At 41.8% G+C, this 24,656-nt stretch overlaps 1 protein-coding gene across 2 annotated transcripts in view; it reads left to right on the top strand.

Annotated features, from left to right (window-relative positions):
- ARID5B (AT-rich interaction domain 5B) overlaps positions 1–24,656 on the top strand; it is a 183,970-nt gene that overhangs the window by 108,319 nt on the left and 50,995 nt on the right. The window contains exons 1-3 of one of the 2 annotated variants that reach the window (XM_035137660.2): positions 9,453–13,535; positions 14,898–15,010; positions 24,165–24,369. In XM_035137660.2, the coding sequence (XP_034993551.2) occupies positions 13,532–13,535; positions 14,898–15,010; positions 24,165–24,369 (322 nt within the window). In that variant the 5' untranslated portion in view covers positions 9,453–13,531. Of the gene's footprint in view, positions 1–9,452; positions 13,536–14,897; positions 15,011–24,164; positions 24,370–24,656 lie in introns of those variants that run through there. The other variant, XM_035137659.2, reaches the window with a different exon arrangement.

Below are 24,656 nucleotides of genomic sequence, written 5' to 3'. Positions count from 1 at the left end.
GCAGGGCTTCCTGTATGTGCTGACCTAGAAACCATTGCAAATGTATCAGACTACGTATTTGGAGATCCTGATAGAGAAGAAGGCCCACCTTGGAGGAGGCCTGTGCTGGATCCCTTTTTCTTGGGAAGCCTGGCAGGTTGCCTTTCAGTTGTTACTACAATATCCTTTTACAGTAGACCAGGCATCCCCAAACTTCGGCCCTCCAGATATTTTAAACTACAATTCCCATCTTCCCGAACTACTGGTCCTGTTAGCTAGGGATCATGGGAGTTGTAGGCCAAAACATCTGGAGGGCCGCAGTTTAGGGATGCCTGTAGTAGACCTTCATTTGTAGCTTGCAACACAATGCCGCTCTGTGTAACCACAATCAGGTTCAGTCAATTTGACTTTCATATTTCTAGTCTGCAATGGTTTTGTAGGGTTGTGGCCAGAATACAATGTGTCCAGTAGACACATGCAATGGCACAATGTCTGGAGGCTAAAACTATGGCATACTTCCAATCCTTGCTAAACCCCATCCCAAGCTTAGTCCCCTTCAGTTGCATTACTGACATGCATTGATGATAAGAATGTACGGCAAAGGTGCACAAATAATGAAACATTGCTAGACTTGAGGTATTGACTTTGCCCCATAATTTTAGCATGTATGTTGCAAAACATTCTCCAAACCCATTTGTAATGAGGTACTCTATAAATGTCAGATTATGCAAATCAAAATGATCCACATTTCAGTTTTCCTGTTTATATGCTTTAGACCACAACTTGTGGCATTTCAGTGTTATCCAGATTAAAATAAGAAAACCTTATTTTCCAATTATGGTTTCCCACATTCCAAGCACTCTAACATGTCCTCTTCCAGTAAATTATAGAGATGACTTTTACATTCTCTTCATAACCCCCCCCCCCCAAAAAAAAGAATTTACGTTTTCTTTCTATAAATATTAAGATGATATATCAGTTTCTTCAGAGAAGGAAAAAGTTGGGGAAGAAAAACATTTTGAAGTTGCACAACTGTGGTTGATCTAAACAGAACAAGCAAGCAACGTCATGTATAGTGTTTCTAAAGAGCTTACTGTTTAGTTTTATAATAGCAGTATTTCAAGGGTGCTGATGATGTAGTGGGAAGAATGGATTGTTCCTATTGCGAAACTCTTTATTACTTACTTGTACTTTGAAAGTGAACAAAATGGAAGTATGCAGGCATTCCTCATGCAATGTTAACAATAACAGGACATTTAAAAAAAAGGCTAACAAAGACTGGCTGTTTGAGAAATAGTGATTTATCAAAGCAACAGTCAAGCAAAATAAATGTTTGGCATCTTTACTAATGGAAAATGCATTTGTTTTGCTGCTTTCCTCTCCTCCAAATGTGCCCTTATAGGTTTGTTTTAACACCACCTCATTTGCATTTTAGAAATGGGTTTGTTGCTCAATAAATTGTTCAAGCCTCTCCAACTGTATCTTAAATTGAATTGACTATTTTGTGTTAAATCAATTTAGTAATCTAATATTAAATGTGCAGTTTAAGGCTGCCAACAGCTTCTTTTTTAAGCAAAATAGGTGGAGGAGGCGGAAGAAAGATACACACCTGGTCCGGTTGTGTTTGGTTGTGTCAAATCTCTGCACATGTTACTCATTAGCAGAAACAAACTGTTTCTTCAGGGGGGAAAAGCAACTCCATTTCTTTTCCATATTAGGGAATTTTACAGACTCCCATTTACCCTAGAATCCTATAATACTGAGCTGGTGGGCATGTCAAGCTGTTTTAGGTTAGAAATGAAGCTTTACAGAAAGTAATAGATGCTGTGACTTCTCGTGAAAGGCTTAAACCCTTGTTAAAAGCCTTTGCCCCGCATCCTGTACATGTGTAATGGTAAACACCATCCATGCTTTAAAAGTGGTTGGGCAAGAAGGCTGAAAAGGCATGGCTTATAAACACCCTCTGTTTGGGGCAATGCCATTTCCCATATGAGTCCCTGCAGTTGCTAAGATAGCTTTGTCCTGTGCCCCCGTTATGGGAAGTGTAATAAGCAGAGGTGGTGAACAGGGATAAGCTATTAAGGTTCACCTTACTACTTTTGGGGTGGAAGGAGGGCCTAAAACTCAGTGGCAGAACATCTGCTTTGCATGCAGAAGGTCCCAATCCCAATCCCTTTGCATCTCCAGGTAGAGTTCGGAGAGGACCCTGTCTGAAACCCTGGAGAGCTTCTGCCGGTCAGTGCAGACAGTGAGTTAGATGGACAATGGTTTGACTCGGAATAAGGCAGTTTTCCATGTTCCAGTTGTGGGTTTAGGGCAAGATGTCCTTGCTCAGTAGGTCCCCTATTGGACTCCCAGAGGAAACTGCCTTCTGTCAAGTCAAGACTTGGTCCACCTAGCTCAATATTGCTGACACTGGCTGGCAGCAACTCCCCAGGGTTTCAGAGGAGGGTCTTTTCCCAGCACTTTCCCCTGCCTTTGCAGCTTCTACGCCACCCCTTTGACCTATGAATTGTGAACTACGCTAGCTTTATTTCATTTTTAAAGCGGCATGTCACGGTGCCAAATCTCTTTGTTGTTGTTTTCATTCTGAACGGCCCCGTTCTGAGAATGCACCACAAGCAGGCTGACCCCCGCAGTCCAAAGTATATTACTGTTGGAAGTAACTTCCATTGACTTCATCGGAGCTGGAGTATAAAGGGCGCGTCCTGATAAAGCTTTTTGTGGACAGTGCCACTTCAAGCTGCAGGTGGAGGAATAACTTCTCGAGAGCTGCTTCATCTAAATGATACAACTTGTGCACACAAACCTAGTATGTCAGAGAGAAAGACTGCATTCAGCCTTGTCCCTACCATGGTATTTTTCACACACACACACCCTTCCCCAATTTGAAGCATTTGAACGTATAACTTACCCCCCCCCCTCAGCTTGAAATGGTACAATCCAGGAAAAGCTTTAGCAATTGAGTATATAAAACTGGCAAGTTTTGTATAACCTTTAGCTTTGCGAATGTCTCTTCCCATCAGTTGTTAACATTGACTGCACATTGTATTTTGCATGCAGATTTTTCTTCTTACTCTGTGTAGCATCAAGATGATCACTAGAGGGCAACTGAGAGTTTTCTTTCAGGGAACAAATCTGCTTGGTTTAATAATGCCAGCTAAGTGTTTAAAACATGATAAAGATTGATTTTCCCTTCTTGCAGTTTTTTTAAATAAAAAATATACATGTAGCTTCTGGTTCTTTGTTGACAGCAAATAATAAACCAACTAAAGGGCCTGGGAAGGAAGGGAAAATATAGACAGTAGGGGAGAATGGCTGCTTTTGCCCAAATAAGGGATTATTTTTTGGCTTCCTCATATGTTAGATAATGATCAACTGACAATTGGTCATGAGTTAATAATGCTGGATGCTGAAATATGCATACCATGTGGCAGAAAAACAGCTCTGCCAACAAGTACAATCACTGCTATAGTTACACATCAGGAGGGGGGGGGGAGTCATGGGGAAATGTCTAGAACATTTAATGGCATGTCAACTTAATCTACCCTGTTTCCTAAAAAAATAAAAATAAATCAGTGCTGACTCTTCCCCCCCCCATAAAGATGTTACACACACACACACACACACACACTCTACTGGTAAGCGTGGAATAACTTTATTGCTTATAGGTTTTTTTATTCTAGTGCTGACTCTACTAGACTGCAGTCTTACAAAAGCTCTTGTCCTGAATAGGAGAAAACACTTTTGAGCTAGGGGAAAGGAAAGTCATTTTTTCAACATTTCCAATGTAGCAACATTTGTCTTTTCCACTATGCAGCCTGTCCCAACCACTTTTGAGAGGCCTTGCAGTACACACCTGCTTGTTTGATTATTTATTTACCCAGACAAGCACATGCAGCGGGAGAAAATAAAGTGGCATGCTTCATCCTGGCATCCACCTGTTTCGGGATACAATGGAGGAGTGGACCTTTTGATGTTGGAAGTCAAGCTGTTGGAAGCTGCAGCGCTTGCTGTGGCTGTGGAGACCAATGCGGGAGAGACATGTTCTGTTGCAGCTGGGGCAGGTGAAGGTGTCCGGTTGTGCTAGTGCAGATACAACATGGCAGGGATAGTACAGCTCTGTGGCAGGGCTCAGGTTTCACCTGTGTCCTCATTTCCAGTAGGAGGATACTGGGTAACAGGGCAAGGAAGGGCCTTTCGCCTTTCTAACCTTCGACCCACTGATCTGCTGCTACATAATTTGCAGGTTTATCTTTATTTGTATCTATGTTGGGTTGCATACATTTCCCAGGTGTTTCCCCCAACCAGGCATCATCCAGGGCCAGGTTGTGCCACTTGCCTTCTGGACAACTACTTGCCACTTGTGGAATTGGTCCTCCTTTCGCCCTCCTCATTGGGAATACTCAGTTTGCCTCTTCTAATAGGATCTTCCTTTGAGGGGGAGAGAGAGGTTCTCCTTGCCAGTTCGGAGATCTGCGTACAGTTTTGAATAACAAGTTCAGAGCCCATTGCCAACTGGAAGGTTTCATACCAGGTGCCAACTGGGGATTATGGGTGTGGTGGCTAAAAGCCAATCTAACTTTGCAAGAGAGACGTTCTCCAATAAACAAGGATCACATATTCCAGTTAATATCCCAGGTGGCTCCTTCCCTAACCCCCACCCCAAGACACTCGCCCCCCCCCCCTATTCTCATGGGAACTCTCCTTGGAAATGTTTGTGGAACTCTGTCTCTGATTTAGTCAAGGAGCTTAACCATCTGCTTAACTTTTAAGCATAGGCATATTTGAATGAATGAGGTTATTAATACCCTAAGTTTCACATAACCTCTAACAGTTGCTGGATGAAAATAGGTACATTTGTTTGCCGTTACACAAGAGAGCCACTCCACAGAGCAGAGTTGAGAACATGGCGTGTGACCAAGCTGCTTTCATGATGGCGGGTGGGTGGCAGGGCCCTGGTGGCTGGCAGATGCTTCTACAGAATTTTAGAAACATCACTTTCAAATATATGTTTTCCTATCACTGAGAAAGCAATTACAGTTGTACCTTGGTTTTCGAACAGCTTAGTTCCCGAACATTTTGGCTCCAGAACGCTGCAAACCTGGAAGTGACTGTTCTGGTTTGCGAGCTATTTTTGGAAGCCGAACATCCGATGGGGGGTCCACGGCTTCCAATTGGCTGCAGGAGCTTCCTGCAGCCAATCAAAAGCTGTGCTGTAGTTTCCAAACATTTTGAAAGACTTCCGGACTTCTGGAACGGATTCCGTTCAACTTCCAAGGTACGACTGTATTTTATAGATATGGTCTGAATGTTCATTTCAATAGCTAGTGCCCGTTTTCAAAACTCAGCATACATTAACAAAGATATGACACCTTAGCTTTTCCATAGGCCTCTGTTTGCACAAAATGGATCCTTCATATCAATGCTTTCCTCCATTCTGCCTTTTTCCGCCCTACTGATTGATGTCAGAGCTCCACTCTTGTTGGTAGGGCAATGCCCACAGAAGTTTCCACAGTGGTGGAGAAGGGGTATCTGACATTGGTATCTCATTAACATGCATCTATTTAGGCATTTGTTTTTTTTAAAAAAAGTGGGACTACCTTTGAAGGTGACCTGCAATTAATCCAGAATGCGGCAGCTAGACTAGTGACCGGGAGTGGCCGCCGGGACCACATAACACCGGTCCTGAGAGATCTACACTGGCTCCCAGTACGTTTCCGAGCACAATTCAAAGTGTTGGAACTGACCTTTAAATCCCTAAACGGCCTCGGTCCTGAATACCTGAAGGAGCGTCTCCACCCCCATCATTCAGCCCGGACACTGAGATCCAGCACCGAGGGCCTTCTGGCGATTCCCTCATTGCGAGAAGTGAGGTTACAGGGAACCAGACAGAGGGCCTTCTCGGTAGTGGCACCCGCCCTGTGGAACGCCCTCCCAGCAGATGTCAAGGCAATAAGCAACTATTTTACTTTTAAAAGACAACTGAAGGGGGCCCTGTTTAGGGAAGTTTTTTTATGTTTGATGCTGTATTGTTTTTAATATTTGGCTGTATTGTTTTTAATATTCGGTTGGAAGCTGAGTGGCTGGGGAAACCCAGCCAGATGGGTGGGGTATAAATAATAAATTATTACTAATATTAAAAAAGACAGCTAGCACTGCCTCCTTTTGGAGATGGTTTCAACTACTGTTACTAAGTTATTTGGCTTCTTTATGCATGTTCCACTCCTTTCCTTCATCTCAGTCCTTTCCTGTGCACTTAAAGGAGGTGGGGGAATGCAACAGAGATTTCTATAATTCTGTGAAGCTGGAGGCAAGCGAGGGATAGAGAATGGCTATCACAGTACATTACTGTCATACAAAAATAGTGTCTTTTTAAAATGTTTCTGAGAGGCCCTAATACCTACAGGCCAGAACGGAATAGTCGCATCAGAAAATAAGCATAGCATTTAGAGTAAAAAGCGGCAGGGGAGGATAGGATTTCGATCATTACTTAATGCATTTGTTAAGTTTGTGAGACGAAATGAGTGGGAAACGGTGTGGGTTGTGGAAGTTCGCTTACATGATCCCAGCAACTGCCAGAGAATTCCAAGAGTACTTTGTGTTTGGTACATGTCAACGATCTAGGTATTTGAAATGAAGTAATACATTCCATTCTCATTAAAAGCCTTTGGCAGCAGCACTGATCTCTTACAATACGCCCAGGTAGCTAGCTGGACTTCAGCTATGTTAATAGCTCCTTTCAGCAACCTGTGCTCTGTAACAACACTTCTTGATGTCAATCAAAATAAACGAATTGAAAAAATAAACCCGCATTTTGAGGACGACTCACCCAACATTAATAGGAAATATTTCATGCTGTAAAACCAGAGTAATGCTACATTCAGGTTACTCTTGTTGTCTGAGACTTAGACCATCTATACATATAGAAAATTATTTGCCCATAGCCGAAAACTGTGTGATATCTGGGGGGGTTGTACCACAATGAATGAATGGGCCATGTCTTTCTGTACGTTTGGTTTGCATGACAGCTAGAATAGCATCTCTGATCAAGGACTTCTCTGAATCATATCTCACATTTGCCATGAATATGGTAGGCGGCCTTGGGCAAGCTACTCTCTCATAGTCTCACCCAAATCTGCTACTTGGAGACAATAATTCAGGGTTACTTTGCAGAGTTGACAGGGCTATTTAAAATAAAGGATGCTGTGAACCACTTTTTATTATTAGCCTTTAAAATCTTTTGCAATTTAACTATTTGTGAACTGTGATCATTTTCCTTTGTTTTGCATATTTATTCGAATACATTAAGACCTTCAAAGTTGGGAAATGTTAGCTAGCAGTTTTCAATGTCTAATGGCATTCATCTTGGGCACAAAATAATATTGGAGGGGGCAGTAAAAAAAATGGCTCCCATTGAGCTAATGGGACCGGCCACCTAGAACAAGGATTCCTCACATTTGTTGCATGGATTATTACTATTGTTGTGATTTAATGGTTCTTTGTGGGCTACCATATTTTGTTACTTTACAGCCGTCATCTGAGATGCAATGGCTTCTACTATAGTTTCCCTTTATGGCCACTCCAGCAAAAGTGTATATGGGGCAGAACTGTTAGGGGCTTTGTTAAAGTTTCCACTGCAGCCAGTTGCACTGCTGTTTGTTTTTTAAAGTTAAATATTAATTTGAATTGAAAAGTGCCTTGTCTCTTCAGCAAGATTATAGAAACCCTTTTCCCTTTATTCTTTCCAATGTGTCATTTGGGAGTTGAAAGTCTACCTACCCCCTGACTACTGATGATTCCTAGGCCAAAGTTCATAACTATTATGCTTGCCTATGTGATTCTTTGCAAGGGACGCACGTGGCGCTGTGGGTTAAACCACAGAGCCTAGAGCTTGCCGATCAGAAGGTCGGCGGTTCGAATCCCTGCGATGGGTGAGCTCCCATTGCTCGGTCCCAGCTCCTGCCAACCTAGCAGTTCGAAAGCACGTCAAAGTGCAAGTAGGTAAATAGGTACCGCTGCAGCAGGAAGGTAAACGGCGTTTCCGTGTGCTGCTCTGGTTCGCCAGAAGCGACTTAGTCATGACCTGACTACAGCTTCCACATGACCTGGAAGCTGTACGCTGGCTCCCTCAGCCAATAAAGCAAGATGAGCACCACAACCCTAGAGTCGTCTGCGACTGGACCTAATGGTCAGGGGTCCCTTTAACTTTTTATGTGATTCTTCGATCAGTCTATGACAGGGTGGATTATTATTTAATGCTGAGGGCCACACCAGGCATTCCCCACCCCCACCAAATTTTCAGACTTCATGCATTATGATTTTCTGCATAGATAATGGACGTCCTTTCAGTGTGAGAAAATATATCTTAATGAGCACACCCCGCCTGATTTGCTGTGTTCAGGTTCAACAGGGTGCATGTGTATTTGAGACTCAGGTATGCATACCTAAGGACAAGAAGTCGAATGGGAATCAGCTCCCAAAGGCAGGCAATTCACGAATTATAGAAGCTGCACTGAAACCAATAAGTTCCAGATGTTGATGGTGACTGGAGATTTAATTGAATTTAGCAGATTTTAATATTCAACCTAGGGCACTGAAATATCTAAGGCACCAACCTTATTTGGCCAAACTGTATTTTTGTTTCTCATCAGCCTTATGATAAAAAATAGCATGAGTCAATTGTATTTTGTTTCCTTTAAACTATGATGGGACGCTGTGGGTTTTTTTTTTTTTTTTGGTGTGAGTTTTCGTACTGCTATCACTTTTTCCAAACGCAGGAAATCTATGTCCCATTCTTCTTCTGAAAAAGCAAGAGTGAGATTATCTTGGGAATTCAGAGCTATGAATGGTGTTAAGTCTTTCTTTCTAAAATGGAAAGAGTTGCTAAGCTCTGATTGTCAGCAAGGGCTTGTGTGGTTCTTGATATTTGCAAAATTTCCATGTCACACTGTTTCACCTCACCCAAAATCCCAAAGTTATTTTGACACAAGGAAGTAGCTAGGTGGAAAAGTAATCATTTTTTTTTATTGTACCGAGAACAATTTGCTTTGCCAATAATTAGGTGAACTTCCTTTTTGTTGCTATTGCACATATTTTGAAACAGAACTTTCCCCCGATCTTTGGTTCGTGTTTGATTTGTGTCACCATACTATTTCCACAGAAATAGTTAGTGTCACAAAGGTCAGGATTAGGGACAAAACAGGAAGAATGGGAGGGCTATGAAAAAGAAAGAAAATGTGTAAACCAGAGGTTTTCAACCTTTTTGAGTCCACAAATCCTTTGACCAACTACATTCTTTTTGCAGCAGCCCTGTGGGGCTCAAGAGCCCAGTTGTGTCACCTCTTGCCTGCAGAGCTGGCAGCCTCTTGCCCTTTTTCGAACATCCTCCCTTGTGGAGTGTTCCCTTAGCCTCCTCTCCCCTCCCCTCCCCTCCCCTTGGGAGGCCACCAGGCAGTCTCTGAGGTGCCCCCCCCCGCCCCAAAGAGAGGTACCTCCTAATACTGTCCATTCCCAACAGCAAGGGCTGGAGGACTAGTTGGCTGGGCTCCCTTGCTTGTTTGCTTGCTTGCTTACTCTGAGGCTGCCTCAGCTCCTGGCAACCAGCACCTTCCGACCAGCTCCAGAGGTACCGTTCACCTGCAGAACTTGTAGCCAGGGCTGCGGCAACAAGCAGCTTTGCAAGAGGGCAGAGATCTAAGAGGGCATTAGAGGAGGGAGGGAAGGAAAGAGGGACAGAGTCCAGTGTTGCTCACGGCACCCCTGACCATCATTCAAGGCACCCCAGGGTGCCACAGCACACTGGCTGAAAACCATTGGGGTAAACCATTCGGCTTTATTTATCTACGCAGTCATGCCAATGGGGTAAATCACAGTGGCTTACAGTAAGGATGACAGGCTGGTGTAGCAAGGAGCTCAAGTGGTGGAACAGAAGTCCGTCGCTCCCAATACCACCTTTTATACTGATTTCTCCAGAAGGACCAAGGCCACCTTTGCATCATACCTTCTTAGCTTAACCCTGACAATAGGTCTGGAAGGATAGCAGAGTTGATAGTATCCAAACCTACTGCGAGGTCCAGGGAAAAACCACATGGTTGCGTTCCACTCCCATCCATTCCCCAGGGTAAGACATCTCAGAGGTCCATAAGCCCACCTGAGCCCTGGTAGATTTAACAGTAGCCAAGGTGGGCAAGGATTGAGGGAGCACATGGTAGCTCTTAGCCCTCCAAGGAAGGTTGTCCACACCCTCAGGTTGCACAAGCCGAAAAGTAGCCCTTGCAGTGTGCTCAGATGGTGTGCCCATCCCATGCATTTCAGCCCATGTACCAATTATAGCATCCAAGTTAGTATGCGTATGAGTGGTCTTATCTGTAAAATGTATGGGAAACTCATCATAGCGGGTCTCCAGGGGTTCTAGGTCTCCTCGCCTCCCTGTATTAATACAAGGGCCTTCATGACCTGAACTAGCTTTGCTCTGTAACACTGAACAGCTGCATTGGTGGTGGAGAAGTAATATTTCATCACCACCATCTCACCGCTGTTTGAATCAGACTCTATGTTTCGTACTTCCGCTTGGTAGAACAGGTTAACTTTTGTCATGGGCACCTAAACTTGGAATATAGCAAGTTACTACAATTGCCATCCATTTAAATTTGTTGATTTATCATTCATTTTAATTAATTACCTGATTAGGTATCTGGTGTAAATGTAAGTCAATTTACATATTACAACATTTTCAATTTAACATCTTGTTCGATGACACTGAAAGAAGTAGGTGATAACTTACCAGAATCAAAAGTACTGTTCATTATTAAAAAGGCAATTTAAATATTTCCTTCCCTAATAAGTAATTAAAATAGCTTCAAAATTAGGCATGTGTTCCCCTAGCTCATAGTGCAACTGAATAAAAACCTGTATTAAAGTTTTAAGTTGATTGAACTGTTTAAAATGAGCCACTTTCATTGTTGTTTCTTCATTTTCCCATGTACTTGGTCTGTTTCTTTGCTCTTTCATTCTCTTGTTGGTTTGTTTTTAATTCTGCCTGCTTCATAGACAAGAAGTCATGATATGCACAGTCTGTTATGCACATACTTAATTTATTCATTTTATTACATTTATGGACCACATTTCTTCCATCATGGAACCCAAGATTGCGTACATGTTGTTCCCGGGTAATTATCTGGCTGCGCTGAGACTTTCTACAAGTACTCATTACATAAACAGGTTTTATGGGAAGTCTTCCCACTGTAGGGCCGAAATTTCTACCCCAGGCAACCCACAGCAGTTGCATTTGCTTTTGCTGTCTAGTTTTCCTCCCCACTCCACCTTAAGCTTGGTGCTATCTCAGTTGCTCAAGAAGAAGGAAGGAAGGAAGGAAGAGAACAGAAATAAATGACGAATAATACCTTCGCTGGAACTAACATGCAGCACCGACATAGTCTGCCAAAGCGCCAAAAAAACCAGCACAGAACGGGTTAAAAATGAATGCTGTTACACCCAATCATTGTCTGCCAAAGCGCCAGAAAAAACATCACAGAAAGGGTTAAAAAGCCAATCTCTGGCTACCAGCAACAACAACCCAAAAAAAGGATCCTGGTTTTAACAGCTTGTAGCTTGAGGAGGGGAGAACAAATGGGGGGGGGGAACAACAATAGCGCGAATGGGCTGATGGGGAGCGTGCCAGCAGTGAGGGCTCTGCGTGTCACGTCTGACACGTGTGTCATAGGTTCGCCATCACTGGGCTACTGACTCTTTCAGCAGATGGTTCAAGGCAGGCACTACATCTGGCAAGTTTATCCATCTGCTGACCAGGATCTACTACTTGCTAAGTAATTTATTTAAGTGTACATTACTCTGTCACTTTTTGTAGAGTTTTGGGTGAACTCAAAACTGTGTATGTGGTTTGTTTGTTTGTTTGTTTGTTTTAAAAAGATGGCATGAATTTTTATCTTCTGACATTCTCAGAGAGAAAGTATGGGACTATCTATGAGAACCCATTTTTATTCACTGGGCATTTTTAACTTCTTAGTTTTTGTTGATTTTGAAAATCTGTTATTCTATTACTGTTTACTTGTATTGTGCTACAAATGGGTTGCCCACTGCCCTGAAATCAAGATAGGATGAAATGGAGTATGTAAATATTTAAAAGGAAGAACAAATTCATCCTGTAACAATTCAACATCCTGAGTATTCTTGATGACTGATCTCTTTGGTGGGAAGTGGTATTTTCCACCGCATGATCTATCAAATATCTTTTGGATAATAATGTCACCATGAATAAATAGACTTATACATACTTTGTGATCACCTATCATTTTTTTCAGCAGAGGGAAATGTAGCTCACTTAGGAGCTGTATATACAGTATGTGCATTACGTATGGGGATGTGTTAATCTTTTCAGCTGCAATGGAAATATTACTTTTAATGTCAGACTACCTCTTGCTATGCAATAAAATACCACAGTCATCACTGATTCATAGAGATGATTTCCTTTTAATTATACATCCAATATGAATGAGATTTAAAGTTGCATTATGTTATACAAGAAGTAATCTTAGAACATTCTGGATGGAGTCATTTCCTGTCCAAATTCCTCAGCAACCGAAGAAATGAGAAATTCTATATTGCAACCACCACTACCCAGGCAAAAACAAGATCATTATTCCAGGAATTTGCCCTTTTCTGCCATTTGAAGCTTTTCACTTAATTAATTAAAACTTTAAACTGAGAAAATTTGGCAGGGCTTCGTGTGTTTTCCTTTTGTGCAAAACAACACCGCATGCCCCTGAAATTCAGGAATAACCTGTATTTTTCTAAAATGCCCATTCTGGGAACTAGCTGTGCTTTCGTCCTAGTTACCATAAAACAAAGTAATCCTTACAAAACCCAAGATCCTGAGCCATAATTAATCCTTGTCATTTGAGCAACTTCAGGTGGTTTTGCCAGACATGAATTTGCCCCATTTACTCTACGGCAGCCGTTAAATTTTAGTGCTCGCATCAGGCTGCAATAAATCGAGAAAGCACTTTGGGCTTTACGCAACCTCTTTTGAAGGGAGATATTATTGACACCTCTCTCTCTCTCTCTCTCTCTCTCTCTCTCTCTCTCTCTCTCTCTCTCTCTCTCTCTCTCTCTCTCTCTCTCTCTGGGCCTTAAATGCGAGCCTGGGTTTGTGGAACGCGGCGTGCTCTCCAACTGGTGTCGAGCAAAGAGGTCATGAGCAACAAAACAATTAGGATGAAATCATGAGCTACATTTGTAAACGAGGGAGCAGGCTTCTTGGCAGGGTGTCAGCCGCTAGAGAGCTGGAGTCCGGAGTGCACACATCCCACTCTCCTCTGTTCGAGTCACTCATCTGTGTTTATATGAGTAACGGAGCAGCTGAGGGGGAGGGGATTTGTAAGCGCCGAGCAAATACTCTGAGCGCTCATTCTGTGCGAGACTGACATGCACACCGAGTCGAGGCTACTTCCAGGGATGTAGTGAGCGCACAGTCACATGCTGTAGCATTCATGAGTAGAGAGATAAATCAAGCAGATGTTTGTCGACTGGAATGGGTAATAATTTCTTTTACTCTCTCTCTTGATCCCCTCCTCCCTTTTCCCTTTCCTTCCTCCCCTCCCTCCTCTATTCGCATGCTAGCCTCAGATGCCAAGCCTTGGAGTTGCTTTCTGAAACACTTAGCGGCAGGCGGTGCTGAAGCATGAAACATTGTGGGGGCAAGGGAAGAAGGTTTGGGGTGGGACCTTTGCTTTTAAGCTGGGGGTGCGTACATTTGTTTTGTTTTCGTTCTCCACTTGAACCACTGCCAGCAGGAAACTGTTTCCCCCCCCCTCTTCTTCTTCTTCTTCTCCAGAGCATCAGTATCAAATTATAGCAGCCTTGCATCTGAGAGCTAATTAAAATGTAAAATGTCCTGAAACCACTTGTGTGACAAATGTAAGATTAGAAACAATTAGAAGCCACTCGAGAGGCTTGTGGTGTTTAGATTTCTGACATTATTATAATCGTCCCTGGAAGTAATGAAAACAATGGTTACTTTGAAGGGGGGGGTTACAGCAAGTTATCTCCACTATAATCACAAGTTAATGATTGTTTATCGTTTTTAATGTCGTTGAAGTCCAGTGACTGAGCACACAAGGGTCACTTTTCTTACAGAACAAAACAACTACTTCATTCTTTTCCTCATAGTTTTCTCATAATCAGCATTGTATTTTGCGTGTGTGTGCATGTTTAAAAGGCATCTAAATCTGTGTTTCCCTTGTTTGACCTATAAGTTGTATATACTGGTTATCAAAGCAGAACTCAGAATTTTTCTATAGTGTGGAATCTCTCAGCTCTGTTAAAAAAGACTTTTGAAGTGTAGCATTAAAGACTGATTTGATAAAGTGAGGATCGCATTTCTGTTTGTCTCATGCCTTTAGCGGTTGAACTGTACTGTACAGAAGTACCAATCAATTATTTTGTTCTTTGTGCTATATATGGAAATGGTTGCTTTTTTCAACTTAGAAAATCTTTGACGCACATAAACATTGCCTAATCAAATACCTTCTCCTGTAAGGAAATTGCCAGAAGAAGGAATCAAGTTAATGCTTACATAATAAAATGGATGTATAAAGGATGTTCACCCATCTGATCTTTTGATTTGCAAGAGTGCAATTTGTGCTTTCTCAATATTCATTTGGATCCTTGTCCTATGTTAATAGCAACAGATTAGCTGGGGGGGGGGCAGGAAATATAATATAGAAATATGTGACCTAGAAACAGTTCTACTACTGGCAATAACATTGTTAATTATTATAGGGAGACATAGGCTTCTTCAAGGTGCATGCTTGTTTTTGAAGACTGCTCAACTGGTGTTCAGCTGTGTTACCCCTTTGTAAGAAATTGTGCTGAAATTGTTGCCTGTTTGTTTTCAGCGCCAAATCTTAAAGGCAGACCACGCAAAAAGAAGTCATGCCCACAGAGAAGAGATTCACTCAGTGGCTTTAAAGATTCCAATAACAATTGTGAAGGCAAGGCTGTTGCCAAGGTAAGACATTTAGTAATTTTCATCCAACTTCAATTTTGCCTTTCTTTTCCAGTATAGCATTTCAAAGTAGGGATCGTCCCCACCTCTCTGCCTCTCTTTTAAATGAAAATCAATATGGATTGCAGTGTTTTGAGTGGGTGGGCTTCCTCCCTCCCCCCTCTTTTACATTTTGTTTGGTCTGCATTATCAGGAGCACTTTGGGAAAAGAATCTTTTTGTTTAAAACTCCTGTTGAGATTTACTATAATTGCACACATACATCATGTTATTGGTATGGCACCTTTCCATAGTTAAAGCCATACTCAAGGCGGCTTACAATATGAAAAAAATACATAATTACAAATGTAGCAAAAGTAGTCAGAAACAATAAATAAAACCTCAGAAGGTACACAACCAAATTAAACCATTTCCACATAAAGCATAATAAGATCTAAAACAAACAAACAACAACAACCCTCCCCCACAACAGCAACCCATAAACAATACCCCAACGCAGCCTCAGCTTTTGTAGCTGGAGTCAGTCAGGGCCCTGCCCACCCAGGTCAGTTGGGAAAAGGCCTGCAAGGCAGGGAGCAGAAGCCTCCGTTTCTGTAGCTGGAGTCAGCACGGCCCAGCTATCTTGAACACCATAGTTTTTCCTTTAGTATTATTTATCCGAAACATTTGTAAGCTGCTTTCACAAATGATCCCAAAGTGATTTCCATGTAACAAAAGGATATAAAAAAACACTTGATTCATGAATGGCTATCTTGCCTTTCCTCCAAAGAGCTGAAGGGCTGTGTACATGGTTCTCCATTTTATCACCAGTCTTGTGAGGCTGGGGTGGAAGTTCACCCTAAGTGAGTGGTTTTCTCTCATGGCTGAGTGGGAGTTGAACTTGGGCCTCCCCCATGCTAGTCCAACATTCAAAGATAGAATCATAGAATCATAGAGTTGGAAGAGAGACCACAATGGCCATCCAGTCCAACCCCCTGCCAAGCAGGAAACACCATCAAAGCATTCTTGACATATGACTGTCAAGCCTCCGCTTAAAGACCTCCAAAGAAGGAGACTCCACCACAGATCTATACCACGTTGAAAATTAAATTGCTCACAGCTCTTCTCAGTTGCCTCTCTGATATAATTTGAAAATAACCGTATATGAAACAGGAACTTCCTTTGAGTAACAGATTACAGCGAACACACACAAAATGTTACCTAGAATAATGTTGCTGTTCGTCTTTAGAAAAGTTGAAATGGAAATTCAGAGTGCAAGTTAATATTCTGAACAAGGTCTTTTAAACACATCTCCTTGTGCTTGAACCTATCTATGGGTCTTGGATTACCATGGGTTGGTTTGCATACACATGTTAATCACCTGATGAATCATCAAGTGATGACTTGTGTGCATGAATGAGCCATCAGAAACCCTACAGATATCACCTCCCATCACTTCAGTTACAATGGCACAACGTACAGTATAATGACCATGCACACTGCTGGAAATGGGATAACTATTGGGATAACTCACTTGGCTATGTTTGTAATACCGGTATGAAGCACCAGCCATTATGTCATTTTGGGGCTTCTTGTAGAAGAGTTTCCACGTCAGCATTTAATGCCTATCAGAAGGCAGAATTAAGCAGTTTCTGCATGAATTTTCTAATGTGAGCTATGTCACATTTGCATGTCAAAGTCCCAGCCGTCAGAAGGAGATAAATCAACTGATGTATTTGCATGGTGAACCTAGTCTGGAGTGTATTTCCACCATAGCTGCCAAGTTTTCCCTTTTCTCGTGAGGAAGCCTATTCAGCATAAGGGAAAATCCCTTAAAAAAGGGATAACTTGGCAGCTATGATTTCCACCAAGCAATTATTTTGTGCATTCTCCATCCATATCACGGAGAGTTGTGCTGCTCTCTCTTGCAGCCTCTGTTGAAGTGAATGGGTACTACATGGCTGGTTGGGTGGCTGAATGTATAGCAATTTGTAGACAACATTATTGTGCTCAAATATTTAAATTTCTGAAGTGCTGAAAGCTCTTGTTGCCGAGGCTTTCAGTGGGCTATTTGCCAGAATCAAATAGCATGCTAACCAAACTTTCCCTTAGCTCAGTGCTGTGTTGGGAGTAAAATGGTTTGGGGAGAGGCAAAAGCATTTGCAAGCTTCTCTCCAGGAGCCCACATATTCACACAGTTCCAGCAAGTCATAGTTTGGCATACTGTGATGTGCAAACCAAGCAATTGAATGTATTGAGTTGAGCCCATTAATTTAAGACTTTAAGAGGACAAATGTCTTGAGTTGTATTTTGTGTCACTTTTCTTGCGATTGATTTATTAGCATTGCCTCCTTGATATTTCACTGATATTGACACAATGGGATGGCACAAACAAAGCTCTAAAGGTAAAATCATTAGGGTTTTGTCATTAATTTTTGCATTGCTCAGTCTTTGGTGTTTTGTGGCATGGCTAGTACTTAAATTGTTTGTAATACGATGAGCTGGTATCACATTATACAGAGGTGTTGTTTAAAAAACTGGTTTTTGATGTTTGATGGCTTTGCAACCTCCATAAAACGTTATGGGACTTTCTCAGGTTTCCATGGTTGTGGAGTGCATAAAAGCTCAAAGATCCTGCTATGCAGATGCCCTACTTTAGTTGAATTTTGCAAACTTTTTACCTGCCATATTCAATTTGCCCTTCATGAACTATGGCCATAAACAATTCAACATCCTGTAAGTGGAGTATCTTCTGCATGTGAAACATAGCTGCCAAGTTTTCCCTTTTCTCGTGAGGAAGCCTATTCAGCATAAGGGAAAATCCCTTTAAAAAAGGGATAACTTGGCAGCTATGATGTGAAACAGTGTGCCAGAGGACCATTGAAAACAACCACAAAACTAATATTGTTCTTATGATATGTGACCTGTGCCCCACCCTCTATTAACAAGAAGAGATACCTGCTTTCACATAGCTCTCTTCATCTTTCCTGGAAGGCCTTTCACAATGTGCCACCCACCACTGAGCATGAAATTGGTTACGTCTTGTAGCTGGTTCTTATTGGTGGAAGTCTCATGATTGTAGAACCTCCCTTTCCTCTATGTAGACTGCCTAGCTAACATTTTGTTGTTCTTTCAGGAGGCTTATGGAACAATGTGAGAAACATTGTAATTGACTGGTTTGATTGTGGTTTTCTTACACTTTGTTTTATTCTTATTTTATTGTTGTTTTAAATGTAGTACAGTAAGTTGTAACCTTCTTTGAGTTCACCTAGTAACAAAGAGTTAGGACAGAAACCACATGGATGAATGAATTGCATCATTCATTAGCCTGCTTAAGATTTTTGAACTTGGGCTGATGGCGTCCTTGAATGAACCATGAAGATATATTGAGTTCTGGACCAGTAATGCTGTCATTCTTGGACACATGGCTATGTATGCATGGCTTAGGCATAACACTGAGAGGGGTGATGATGTAATTCCACAGGGAAGGAGCACTTTGAGCCCCACTCTTCCATGCAGAGAGCCTGTGGTGTTAACTGGGCTCTCCATAGCAGTGTACAGAGCCCCTCCCAATGCCAACATGACTATCCCCTGTGCCTTTCCTCCCCCTGCTGCAAAAGATGCTCCTGTCCACAGCATTGGCTGACAATACTGAATTGTCAGTTTTGAGCATGTTACAGGAGCCCAGCAGATGAAATGGGAAGCAAATGACAGCAAAGACTTAAAAAGCCATCGCATGTGGTCCTTGCTGAATTATGGCTATGCATCCTGCATATTCCCTGCTCAGATTCTAAATGTCATATTTAAAGCTGTCATGGAGCAAAACACACACACACACACACACACACACAAACAAACAAACAACCCATGAAGCTATTAGGACACCAGTTCCATTCAGTTTGTTTACCTTCATCTGTGAGCGAATAATTGTGTGAACTTTATTCCCTAGCATACAAAGGCGTTTGGTTTCAATAGGTCTGAATAAATTTAAGCTGGGGCAGCCTATTAAGTACTATAACTAAATTACAGAGCTGTCTTTTATTCTCCTGCAGCTCAAGTGTAGCGCTTGGGGATCGCAGCCTCTCGTAAGACAAATTTGTTGCACTTACTGATGAGCTTTCCTCTTCCCATGATGTCCTTGGGTTATGCCTTCAGGAATACAATATGGAATAGATTGAGTTAGGGAGAAATCATTTGTGGAAGAGTGAAAGTTCCTGTTTTTATCTCCAAGGGAGAAACTAGATAACTTGTTCGCCACAAAGGGCTATGAGGGAAAGGGGAGTGTGAAGGCTGTAGGTAATTTACATATTTAATTGTATGGAATTTATTTTACGTATTTTTATCAGGTGATTTGTCAGGTTCCAATTTAGCAGGTGGTTCTCAACATTTAAGGATGGAAGTAAACATTAATATACTTATACCTTTCATGATTCTGACAGGCGCATGACTCAAGTTTCAAGAGCATGTTGCCACTGTTTTTACAAATGTCTTTATTCTGAAATTATTCTCCAGAGATGCAGGATAATTGAGCCACGCTCCACAAGGGGGCAGTCGACCTTGTGCACAGCTCACAGTTAATGCATTCTGCAAAAGAGCTGCAAAGGACTCAGGCAAAGTTTGGGCAGACTTGTAAAGAGTTTTATTGCAGAGAGTCATTTATTCAGTCCTATACATGAAGTCAGGTCAATGCTTACCTAGCCAAGTTATTGGTTATTCTGGCTGGCCTCTGCCAGTCTCTTTACTAACCCTGGGACCTGAGATTGTGCCAGGGGTTGCATGAATGCAAGGCAGATGCTGTGCCAGTGAGCTATGCCCTCTCACAACGAGCTATGCCATGGCAAAGGTCTTTCTATGGTCCCCAACCATTTCCCCTTGGAAGTGATTACTGTTGGTTTCAGTGGGACATCCCAGTAAAAATGTGCTTACGGTTCCAGCCTTAAATTTCCTAAGCACCCTTGCCAGCCACCCTTCTAAATATCTATGGAGCATATAGTGGGGCATATAGATCTCTACTGCAAACATAAAGGTTACACGCACACTCAGCGAACACCATATGTAGTGAAAGATATTAAAGAGGAGATTGAGATCTGGCAGCTACCAGCAAGATACACTGAGCCGAGTGCTGTATAGAAAATGTGGCCAAGAGGAGGCCGTCTTTAATTTCCATGGTCTGTGCCTTGGTCCAGCGCTTTGTGCCTTCCAGCTACAACACAACCCAAATAGCCCAAACCATGCAAATCCCTACTGACATGATTTCAAGAAGACCGAATAAGAACTCTGGGAGACACGCTGATCATTGATGATGTAAACTTTGGATATGTGCAAAACATTTACTAGCATAATCTAAGCCAGAACCAATCTGTTATGTACTGAGCTGAATCCTAGAACAATAGGATTCAGAATCAGCGGGAGCTACCCAATCCAACTCCAGGTGGAAGTGAATCCGCAACCTGATTGGCCTGCTGGAGCAGCCAATCAGGCGGCTGGCAGAAGTGAATCTGCTACCTGATTGGCCTGTAGGAGCAGCCAATCAGGCTGCAGGCAGAAGTCAATCCACAATATAATTGGCCCACAGGTGTAGCCCTGAAGTAGCCAATCACGCAAGGCCCATTGTGTAAATAATGTATATAAGCAGATGGTTTGGGGAAAAGAGCCATTCGTCTTCTCTTCTCCTCCTTGATGACTATGAGCTGAATAAAGAGCATGAAATTCACTCTTGACTCCGAGTATATTTCACAATCTCTTTCCCGGCTCCCCAAAATCAACATTATTCATTGGCCACAGTGGCAATTTCCTATTGTATTTCCCACAGTGGTGAGTTTCTGCAAATGAGGCTTGCCCCTGGAAATACAATAAGAGTCATTTGTCATTTTGTTAAGGAATGGTCACATCCCAAAATATGCAGCCTGAGTCGATGCATGCTTACTTAGGAGGAAGTCCAGCAAAAGTAAATGGAATTGACTGCCAAGTAATTCATGTAAAATGGGTGCACTGTAGGAGTCTGTTAGCTATTTGATGTCCTTGGACATATTGACATCACTGCTATTAAGGAATGAACATGATATTTTCATATATTTTGTTTCAGTTATTACCTCATTTGTCATACAGAACACGTTGCCTTGACATTAATTTTCTTTCATTTAGTTATTTCCCACCTTGATTTACTGGGTATATTTAAGCTGTCCATGTATATTGATGCTTTTATTGACCTGTATGAAAAATAAGACTGGACATAGATGGAGAGAGTTGTACTTTAGGTTTCCTGATCAAGGGACCCAAATTTTTTGTGTTGTTTTCTGGAGATGGAGCAGTATGTAAACCTTAGTTGCAAAATCTGTATTATTTTTTTTTGGTCTACAATTAAAAACATATGTGATGGAATATGAATTTCAAATGAGAAATACTTTAACTTTCCAGTTAACGAAATTGGAAAACCCCGCTCTGCATGCCAGAAAGACAGTGTGTGTTGTGTGGAGGAGAGTTATTTGATAAGAGATTAGAATGTGTTTTGTGTTTCATGGGTTACCTCCCTGTTGTTGCTTTTAAAATGCCTTTCCCCACAAAACTAGCACATGTAAAATGCTTTTCCTAATATTGGGCCATCTAAAAAGAGTAATAAGGATATTTTTTTTAAAATACATGAAAGAGAGAGTGTTTAATTACAGCTTTGCACTTCAATCCAACGTGTGTATCAAATTATATCGCACTGGTTTCAGTTGTACTGACCCCATGTAAACAGGTTTGGGCTGGGATGCTAAAGATGGGAGACATATTTACAAATCCTCACTTTAAAATAAAGGATCGTGACGGCAGCAGACCTCCCTTTTTCAAATGGGAATAACAGTGACCTTCTTCACAGCTTTAATAAGCTCCAAACAGATCGATAAGCCGCTCGCTAGAGTTACCAGTTTGAAATCTCATGTTAGAGCTTCGCAGTTCTCAGGTTTTGGTCAGAGCTTAAACTGGGCTGGGGAGAAAGACTCCCAGTTTGTGTGAATATACATGCATACGCATGCCCCGAGATTAAATCATTTACTTACAACAAAATCATTTACTTGCAACAAACTATCTGACAACAATTATATAAACCAATCCTTGAATATATTTTTCAGTGAGGCTACAGTAATTGGGTCCCTCCTGAACTGATGTATGCCCCCCAAAAGAATCTCTCAGTTTCAAAGGCCTTTTGTAGTATCTGCACATACAATTATTATTATTTTTTTAAAAAAGTTATTTTCCATAATCATGAGGACTAGAAATTTCCTCTTAAAATAAATCTAAATACATTCTTTTTGCCTTGTCCGTCATGAATGCAGTCATGCAGATTTTCTGTTTCCTTTACACTCTGACCTTAATTAATATACCCTGCTCCCTGTCCAATTTTAACAAGGGCAGTTCATGCCTCACCCCAAGACATTGAAACTGAATACTTTGTTTATGGAAACACTGCTCCAGTTCTGAGCATATGAGGGAAGTTTTCCTGCTACGTTATGTAGTCATCAAAGGTCTCTTTTACATAGCAACAATTTTAAAAAGTACATCCAAAATAGATCATGCAACTCTATCTTCTCTAACAAGAGGGTTTTATTACATGCAATCACCCCAAATGGTTGAATTACAAAACCATTACAAAGCAGCATGGCTAGCTAATAAATTTATTTAAAAAAAATTTGATATCAGCAATGCATAATGGAGGGTTGACATTCAGTTGGTTTGATTTTATGGAAGGTTTGTATACAAAACAAAAAACAAAAACCAGAATTGTGTCACTTGTCTCCCAAATAAATAAGTAAATAAACCTTCGCAGAATTGACGTTCTATTTTATTTCCTTTGCTTGGTAGCCCAGTAAACCTAAATCAAGTCGGGCAAAGAGTGTTCGCCACCGGACATATTGTCACAAATATTCCAAACAGAGTGGCTGGGTTGTTTGGGGGCAGTGTTGGAAACTGAGGTATGAAAGCTAGGAGCTAAACAGCACCTTAAACCTAGGTTATGGGCCCAACAACAGAATGTCTAGGCGCACTTTTATTATAACAAGAATATAAAGCTGAAAATGAATGAGCTGCAGCCAAAATCTTACGAGAGCGAAACACTACGTTTCCGTTAGGCCAGCTGAGAGGCAGAACCTATCCGCTTGCCTGATGCTGCAGCTATCTCTCGGAAGTTAATCTGAAATCTTAGGCGCAGTACTGTGCCCTGAATTCAAAAAATCCTAACGTTAGTGAAATTCCCTGTCGTAAAATGCGCCCTGTCTGTTCAGTGACATTGTGTCCTTGGTCACGCAAACACATGCATCCCACCCAAACATCTTTCTTAAGATCTTGAGCTGAGTCGTGACACGTGCTAACATAGGAGCCAACTCCTAGGGGCCAAGATCCCTTCAGCCCCCCTAAAAAAAAACATTTGAGAGGGTCAGCCCCCCTCCCCCAAGTTGATAGGCATTGCCATTTAAATGGAGTGTGTGTGCCGAGTCTTGTGATCAAGTACTGTATGTGGGGTGGGGCTTACCAGCACTCCCCCCAATATTTTATTTGCACACTATTATTAAGGGGAGGGAACTAGCAATAGAGCACAGACTCCACCCTGGGTGAAAATCGAGGGTTTGTAATATTTACTACAAAATATAAAAGTGGTTAATAACCACTATACATGTGGCAGAGAGACAGACACCACCTTGTCTGTCTGGACTTGACAGATCACTTGAACAATTCTATGGAAGACAGGTGGACGAAATGACTGTATAAGGGAGGAGTGAGCAGCGCTAGGGATCTGGCAGGCTGCAGGGGAGGCCTAGATACAACAGGGCAGACTCAAAAAAGCAAATGGCATGGGGTTGGGCCAGGAAACCACAGAGCAGTAACTTACAGGAGAGAAGACATGGCTTCATGTTCTCTTTAGGTTCCTGATTTGTCCAAAGAATTAAACAAACACAGAGTGAAGGCAATAATGAGAGGCAAAGGAAGTAGGGAAATCGAGATGAAACAGTTTGGAAATATTGTACCTAAAACACAGAGAAAGAGCTTTAATGTTGTTGTTGTTTTTTTAAAAAAGATGCAGCTTGGCCTTCTGAGAAAGAGAGGGTGTGATGGTGCAGAAGGGGGGTCATCTCTTAAATGGGAATGAAAGCCGGAGCAGGCAGTTTTCAAGATCTAATCTGGCATCTCCTCTTTTCTTCCAGGTAAAATGTGAGGCTAAATTGCCTTTGCACAAAACCAAAAATAACAACAGCAACTGTAAAAAGGGCTCAAGCGAGGATAAATCAAAGGTTTCTGTAGGTGAAGAATGCAGAGCGGATGAACAGGCATTCCTTGTGGCACTTTATAAATATATGAAAGAAAGAAAAACACCAATTGAACGAATACCCTACCTTGGTTTTAAGCAGAGTAAGTAGAATTTTCATTGCATTTTTGGTTTGACATTTTAGAACAGTTTGGCTTCTGGGGTTGATTGGCTTGATATGGTGGGACAACTTTGTGGACAGATATGGCCCACTTTACCTCTCTCTTTGCCTCTTCTTTTGCATTGTACATTTACTATAAAACTAATTGTCAGGATCCAGAGCTTTATAGGCATTGAGATTCCCCCCCCCCCCGCTCTTTGAGCAGAAACCCCACCACCAATGCCATAAAGCAAACTACTTTTAAAAGTCTTCTCGGTTTTCAAAGTGGTT

This window comes from Zootoca vivipara, chromosome 5 (assembly GCF_963506605.1).
Source record: "Zootoca vivipara chromosome 5, rZooViv1.1, whole genome shotgun sequence".
Classification (NCBI taxonomy): domain Eukaryota; kingdom Metazoa; phylum Chordata; class Lepidosauria; order Squamata; family Lacertidae; genus Zootoca; species Zootoca vivipara.
The sequence above is the reverse complement of the archived record's forward strand: the minus strand, read 5'-3'. Positions and strand labels throughout refer to the sequence as shown.